The 8,205-nt window shown below is 39.6% G+C and overlaps 1 protein-coding gene across 2 annotated transcripts in view; it reads left to right on the top strand.

Moving 5' to 3' along the window:
* Positions 1-4,660, top strand: part of WDR70 (WD repeat domain 70) — a 296,048-nt gene extending 291,388 nt beyond the window's left edge. For both annotated transcript variants that reach the window (XM_029940982.1, XM_029940983.1), the window contains one exon: positions 4,509-4,660. In XM_029940982.1, coding sequence (XP_029796842.1) covers positions 4,509-4,596 — 88 coding nt within the window. In that variant the 3' untranslated portion in view covers positions 4,597-4,660. The remainder of the gene's footprint in view (positions 1-4,508) is intronic.
* The last annotated feature ends 3,545 nt before the right edge of the window (positions 4,661-8,205 follow it).

The raw sequence follows: 8,205 nt of genomic DNA, 5'->3' as shown, positions 1-8,205 counted from the left end.
AATGGCCAGATTTCATTCTTCCTCATTGCCATATAGTACTCCATTGTATATATATACCATATCTTCTTGATCCACTCATCAGGTGATGGACATTTAGGCTCTTTCCATGATTTGGCTATTGTAGAAAGTGCCGCTATGAACATTGTGGTACATGTGCTCCTATGCATCAGCATTTCTGTCTCTCTTGGGTAAATCCCTAGCAGTGCTATTGCTGGGTCATAGGGGAGTTCTATGGATAGTTTTTTGAGGAACCTCCACACTGTTTTCCAGAGGAGCTGCACCAGTTTACATTCCCACCAACAGTGTAGGAGGGTGCCCGTCTCTCCACACCCTCTCCAGCATCTATATTCTCTTGATTTGTTCATTTTAGCAACTCTGACCGGTGTGAGGTGGTCTCTCAGTGTGGTTTTGATTTGAATTTCCCTGATGATGAGTGACACTGAGCATCATTTCACGTGCCTGTTGGCCATCTGGATGTCCTCTTTGGAGAAGTGTCTGTTTATGTCTTCTGCCCATTTCTTCACTGGATTATTCATTTTTCATATGTAGTTTAGTGAGCTCCTTGTATATTTTGGGTACTAGCCCTTTATCTGATATGCCATTTGCCACTATCATTTCCCATTCTGTTAGTTGCCTATTAATTTTTTTGATTGTTTCCTTTGCCTTGCAGAAGCTTTTTATTTTAGAGAGAGAGAGAGACAAAGTATGAGCAGGGGAGGGGCAGAGAGAGAGAGAGAGAGAGACACACACACACACACACACACACACATACACACAGAATCTGAAGCAGGCTCCAGGTTCTAAACTGTCAACACAGAGCCCGATGTGGGGCTCAAACTCATGAACCAGGAGACTGTGACCTGAGCCCAAGTCAGATGCTTAACCAACTGAGCCACCCAGGCACCCCTCCTTTGCCCAGTTTTTAATTGTGTTGTTTGGCTTTTTGTTGTTGTTGTTGTTATTGTTGAGTTGTAGTTTTTTATTCTAGATATTCTTTATTAAATATATGATTAGCAAATGTTTTCTTTCATTTCATAGGTTGTTGCCTTTTCAGTCTGTTAACTTGTTGACTGATGCATGAAAGTTTTTAATTTTGATATAGTTCAATTTACCTGTTTTTCTTTTGTGCTTGTGCTTTTGGTGTCTTATCAAAGAAATCATTGCCACATCTAATGTCATAAAGCTTTTCCATAATATTTTGTAGCTTTTGCTCTTAGGTTCAGGTCTTTGATCCACTCTGAGTTAATTTTTGCATCGTGTAAGGCAGGGGTCCAGTTTTATTTATTGCATGTGGTACAGTTCTGCTGGCACCATTGTTGAAAGGGGACTACTTCCTGCACTCAGGTGTTCCCTACCAGGCCAATAAAGTGACAGACAAAGTGGTAAACAAGCACTGCTGGGAAAATTTGGGCACCAGTTTATACCTTGATTTTGGCAGCTGGGGGAAGAAGAACCTGGTTATTTGAAAGCAAAATGTTATGATTTGATGTTGTCCATACATACATAATATAGTTATTTTGCCAGCAACACTGTTATTTCTTTAAAAAATGGAATTTAAAATCCATGGACTTTCACAAAGAGACCATTCTGCCTTCCAAACAAATTCATATCCCCTAAGTTAAAATACCTAGAGAGGACAAAGGAAACTGTATGGTCTGGTAATTTAAAGGGACAGTCTTAAGTAATCCTGATATAAAGATTTTCTCAGTTAATGTTGCTGAGTTCAGTGCTGGGGGAGAAAGATACCTCTTTTGAAAAACTAATATTTTTTCTTTTTCTTTATCTTGGCCAGTAGGAAATTGAGTGTTGTATTATTATGTTTACCCTTTCATTCCTTGGTTCTTCACCTTCTACTCTGTTGTTTTGATTTTCTTTATAAGTCCATTTTATTGAGGTATAATTTATGTCTAATAAAATGCAAAATGTACCCATTTCAAGTCTTGACAAATGTATGCAGTATGTAATCACCACTTCAATCAAAATTATAGAATATTTCCATCCCCACAACATGTTCCCCATGATTCTTTACAATTACCTCCCTTTATGCCCCCTGTGAAATAGTTGCATTGATTCTACGCCCTTCAAGTTAGCCACCGACCTGCAAAAAATACTTCTGGGAAGCAGGTGGAATATGAAAGTAACTACTTAATTGAAATAGCCTTTTTAAGCTCTCAGCTCTAGTCTTCTTGTAATCCGACATTTAATTTCTTTTTTTATATTCAAAAAAAGCATCATTACAATTTCTTAGTACTTGTCGCACTGTAGCTAACTCTGAGCTGGAGTCTTAGGAAGCACTGCCAGATATCATTGCAAGATTGTTATTTTGTTCTCTTTAGAAATTAACCATCTAATTTAAATTAGATTTAAAGAAATTTTTTTAAACATTTATTTATTTTTGAGAGACAGAGAGCACAAGCACAGGAGGGGAAGAGAGAGAGAATGAGGCACAGAATCTGAAGCAGACTCCAGGCTCTGAGCTGTCAGCACAGAGCCCAACGCAGGGCTTGAACCCACGAACTGCAATATCATGACCTGAGCCGAAGTCAGACACCCAGCCAACTGAGCCACCCAGGCGCCCCAAGGATTTTTTAACCAGACAGATTTGTACCCATGTGGGTTTGACCATAGCTAAACGGTCTACAGCTTTGCCAGAAGATAAAATATGTAATGAGTACCAGCTGCCATGTTGTAGCATGTTAGAAAGCCAGGAGTCCTGCTTTCTAGTAATTCAGGACCTCATGACCTCTGAAAATCTGCAGCTGTTAGAGCTGTGACTTATTCATAGATGTCATAAGTGTCTTGAAGTGACAAGAGGTTGAACCAACTGAATTGTGTGTGGGGACACCTTGGGCTTGAGGTAGGTGTGTGGGTCACTAGAGAGATGGGAGTTGTAACTATCTTGTGCATGATGAATTCTAGTACCTGGCCTGCATCAGAACAACGTGAGCTTGAATATGGATGGTATATAGGTCTTCCCAGGATAATAAGGATAATAAGCAACAAGTGATGTAGGGCTTTAGCCTTGTTTTTAGTTGTCAAAAAAAAAAAAAGAATTGTTGTTGTCATTATTTTAAAATTCTGGAATTACCATGATATAATGAATTGAAATCAAGATGAAGATGTGAGCTAAAATATATCATCTTCAGATATAATGTTTCAATATTCCCTTGTATTGTAATAGAGCTGTTTTTAAAAGGACATCAGCAAACATATCGTATCTGAAGGACAGATACCATACATTTGCACTCATAGGTCTAAGAGGAAAACAGGAGAAACCTAATGGAGGACCAGGGGGAGGGGAAGAGGGAAACAGAGCTGGGGAGAGAGAGGGATGCACAACTTGAGAGATTGTTGAATGCTGAAGATGAACTGAGAGTTGAAGGGGAAGGGGGAGGGGGGAAAAGAGATGGTGGTGATGGAGGAGGGCACTCGTGGGGAAGAGCACTGGGTGTTGTATGGAAACCAATTTGACAATAAACTATTAAAAAAATAAAAATAAAAGGACATCAGCTATAGCATGACCAAAACAAGCATAAATTATAACCATTTAACATATTCCTTAAATTATTTTCTGTGTGAATGGTATAAAAAGGGAAGCCATTGAACCAGATATGTTTACAAAGCCCAGAAAGCCCTAATGCAAAGATTGCCTGATGCTCTGTGTGCCGGTATCAACAGCGATACTCAGCGATGTATCTAAAACACTTGACATTTCTATGCATGGGGTGGAGAGACTGTCCATTTGTTTTGTTTTTTAGTTTTGCTCAAGTTACTATATACCTTCTCTCTTATTTTAGACTCATTAAATAAGAAAGGTATTATCTCAAATTCTCTTGTTCATATGTACCATAATCACATGTACTTAAGTCTAGGAACAATCCAGAAAGCTATAAATAAAGATCATGTGTATTCTTTTTTCTCTTAATTTTTTATTATTTTTTTAAAGTTTATTTACTTTGAGAGAGACAAAGGCAGTATGAGTGGGGCAGGGGCAGAGAGAGAGAATCCTAAGCAGGCTCTGCACTGCCTGCACAGAGCCTGAAGAGGGGCTTGAACTCGTGAACTGTGAGATCAGGACCTGAGCCAAAACCAAGAGTCGGACGCTTAGTGGACTGAGCCACCCAGGAGCCCCAGATCATGCATGTTCTTGCTCCATGACTATAATTTGGCCTTCCAGACAATGCCAGTTAGCCTGAGTTTGAAGGAAAGTTTAGTTACGGGTATACAAGACTGTACCATATTTGATACATTTTAATTTTGTTTAAGAAAAGGACAGCATACATAGTCTGCTACAGAGAGAAAGCCTTTCAAAGAACCTTTGGCTCTTTTGTTACACATAATTAAGTTTCCATTATCTTTTTCCTTGCCAGAAGCTTAGTGATTAGTATTTAATAATTGAGATGTCATGGATTCCCCAACTGTCCTTCCTCTTGATGAAAGCAGCAAAGGTCTAATCTAATAAACCCTTGCCAACTAAATTTTTTCTCTTTTCATTAACTTTCTTCTAGGACTCAGCCCAAAACCATGTTTGCCCAAGTTGAATCTGATGATGAGGAAACAAAGAATGAGCCCGAATGGAAAAAGCGTAAAATTTGAGGACTCTCATGTGAGAGCTGTTTGCATGGGGGGAGGGAGTGGATATTGGACAGGGTTGTTTGTTTTTTTTTTTTTAAATAAAAAATACATTTTTATGAGCAACTTTTGTACTTTGCATTATTGAACCATTCAAAAGATGGGTAGCCACCTTTCACTACAATTGTGCTTACATATTCTTAACTACAACTATAAATTTGTACTATAAATGAGAAACAGATTCTTAGCCTATTACCAAGTACTTTAGGTATTTGGAAACTTTATTCAACAGTTATTGGTCTTGTAGAGATTCTTATAACCTTAGGGGAGGGAAATGTACATAGAGATGGACATGTGTCTTGAGCAATTCTAGGAGTATAATATGGAAATAGACGTCAAAAAGTTTAGTATTCCTGTATAATTTCACCACAGTTGTTTACATGATTATAAATAATTAGGCTGCATTCAGGCTAAAAGCATTGTACTAGGAAAGAACATGTATCTAATTATCCTTAAACAGCAGAATACAGTGGTTAGGATTTAGGAAGGAGGCTTTGAAGTCAGACTCATGTGGATTCAAACCTTGACTCTGCCCTTTACTGTCTGGGTCCCCTTGGGAGTTCTTAAACTTCTCTCTCTAGCCTCAGATGATGGTAACACCACCCTCATAGGTTTGTTACAGGATTAGATGGGATGCTCCTTGAGGAGCGTTTAATATAGTACCTGGCATGTGGTAAACATAAGATACATTATTTCCTATATTTTAAAACAGTTATTGATATCTACTTTGCCTGATTTTTATCACTATTAAGAAAGTGTAGAAATGCTTTGTATATGTAAGAGCTGTGTAATTAGGAGATACTAAAAAATTATTCTAGTGGTACCTGGGTGGCTCAGTTTGTTAAATGTCCAACTTTTTAAAAAATATATTTATTTATTTTTGGGAGAGCACAAGTTGAGGGAGGAGCAAAGAGGGGAACAGAGGATCCTGAAGTGGTCCCTGCACTGACAGGCTCATAGCACAGAGGCCAGTGTGGGGCTTGAGCCCATGAACCATGAGATCATGACCTGAACTGAAGTCAGATGCTCAACTGACTAAGCCACCCAGACACCCCAAATGTTCAACTCTTAATCTCAGCTCAGATGTTGATCTCAGGGTTGTGAGTTCAAGCCTTGTGTTTGACCTCCACACCAGGTTTGGAGCCTACTTAAAAAAAAAAAATCATTCTGTAAGATCCTTGTGCTTTTGTGACTAGAAAACTAAAACAAAAGTTGGCAGTTTGTCCAAAGTAATAATGAGTCAATAGAGTAAAATTCTGTGGACTGGTTTCACAGAGACCTGGGATAATTTTATGTGTCAAATAGTCCCTGATAGAAAATTCAGGATTTTTTAGTCCTCTTGCCTTCTGCTCTTCTGCCCTCATTGATCCTAGTGAGTTAAATAATTATAAAAATGAATGATCCCAAATGTATGTTGGAAAGTTGCAGGCCTCACATACCCACACCCTCCCCAGAATCTTTTCTAACAACTACTCACATGTACACAGCTTTTCTGCCCCTGCAGTTCTGAGGTAGAAATGAGCATTCCTCTATAAATACATCCTAATAACCATTCTTGTCAGTTACTCTCTATCCTTTTTCCTTTCCACCCCATCTTCATTCTATACCCCTTCCCTCATCGCTTAGCTGACAGGTAATAGGTAATAAGAACTAACATTTGCTACTTGCCTGCTATCTGATGACTACCATTCTGAGCTCTTAACTTGTAATAGCTCATTTAATCCTCAAAAAAAATCCCATGAATAGGTAAAGTTGCTTAACCCATTTTACAGACAAGACAGAAGAAATTCAAGAAGTCAAGTAATTGGTCTGAGGTAACAGGAAGGCTGTACAAAGACGTTCAATATTTCTCAGCATCAGTAATTATCAAACTGCCTCAAGTTTCCTATTCCTGTTGAAATACACTTCATCCGAAATCAATTACAGACCAGTATTTCGTTCCAACTGCTTAGGATTTGTAAATCTACTGTTTCTTGGATGAAATTTACTGAAAGCATCTCATATTCTTTCCCTGTTTTAACATAAACATTGCACCATATGGAAGTATTCGTCTTGCACAGCCAAAAATTGTCGTGGAGGGTTGGAGGGGGGAATAAAAACTTGGTCATAGCAGTCTTGGTGGAGACTGCCTATGATGTAAGGCAAGAGAAAGACAGATTTAGCATGAAGATGATTTTTTCATTGTTACCCACAACACAAGTGACCCCTTTTTATGCTTGAGATGCTCTATCTCACTTGAGAATTTTATAAAAAACCTTTTTTTGTCCACATAAGATTGGCAAAGGATACATGGGATTTCTGTATTAACTTTGATGAGTGAGGACCTTAGAACTAGGACTGGACCAAGAGTGGGTGCTCATTGGACCCATCACCAGGGTGGGCATCTCCAGCTGGTATTCCATAGGCCTTCACACTCTTCATGGCCCTCGCGCCACATTGTCTTACCCCGTACAACCTTACGTTCCTTATGTCCCTCAGTTACACGAATCAGAGACCTCGCTCCTCCACCTCACGTAAACATTTGCCGGTTTCTATCCATGCTGTCTGCTGACAGACATGTTATTTGACCTTCTCCTCTTTCCCTTCTGCTCCTGCTAGAATTTAGTCCCTCTTTTATCTTTTACCAGAACATCCCAGGAGCCTCCCTCCCAACTAATCTCCCTGTTCTTTATTTGGTCCTCAAATACATCTTTTCTTCTGCCATCAGACTTAGCTTTCTAAAACTAAAACCTATCATTTCATCCCTCTGCATAGAGCCTTCCAGAGCGTCTGTGTGCATAGTTTGAACCTGTTTGCGTGGCCTCTCCTTGTCTTTCCTGCTTTAGCGCTTGCTGATGGTTCTTGCACATGGTTCTGAGTTCCAGCGACTCTGGACCTGGGGAGCACCGTGTTCTTTGCACCTGAGTGCCTTTGCACATACTGTCCCTTCTTCCTTCCATTTCTGCCTGTTTGTTTTTGAATATGGGGATCAATTTCACCTTTCCTGTGTGGCCTTCCATGACTCACCCTGGCAGGCAATTAATTGCTCCCTCCTCTGGCCTCATGGTGGCTTACTTAACTCTAGCCTTCTTTTATGTTTATTTTAAGTGTATATGTGTGTGTGGCTTGTGAGCCTGAGTGTGTGTGTTTCCTATCCTGGGATGTACATTGTAATTTTTTTTCTGTTTTTTATTTTATTTTTGAGAGACAGCACAAGCAAGGGAGGGTCAGAGAGAGTGGGAGACACAGAATCAGAAACAGGCTCCAGGCTCTGAGCTAGCTCTCAGCACAGAGCCCAACGAGGGGCTCACAAACCGTGAGATCATGACCTGAGCCGAAGCCTGACACTTAACCGACTGAGCCACCCAGGCGCCCTAGGGTGTACACTGTAAAAATGAAAGCACATTGGGTTCTGTGAATGTTCAATGAATTTGTTTAATGAATGAGAGAAGACACATTTTATTCACATTTGTATTCCTAGACCCTAGTCCTGAGAAAGAGGTTAAAGGGTGCTCATTAAATGTTTGGCAGAGGGAAAGAGAAACAGGGAAGAGTGAGGAAAGGATGGAAAGAGAATGAGGTGTGAGAAGTGTT

This window comes from Suricata suricatta, chromosome 6 (genome assembly GCF_006229205.1).
Source record: "Suricata suricatta isolate VVHF042 chromosome 6, meerkat_22Aug2017_6uvM2_HiC, whole genome shotgun sequence".
NCBI classification, from domain to species: domain Eukaryota; kingdom Metazoa; phylum Chordata; class Mammalia; order Carnivora; family Herpestidae; genus Suricata; species Suricata suricatta.
Note: the sequence above shows the minus strand (reverse complement) of the source record. Positions and strands in the feature narration are given on the sequence as shown.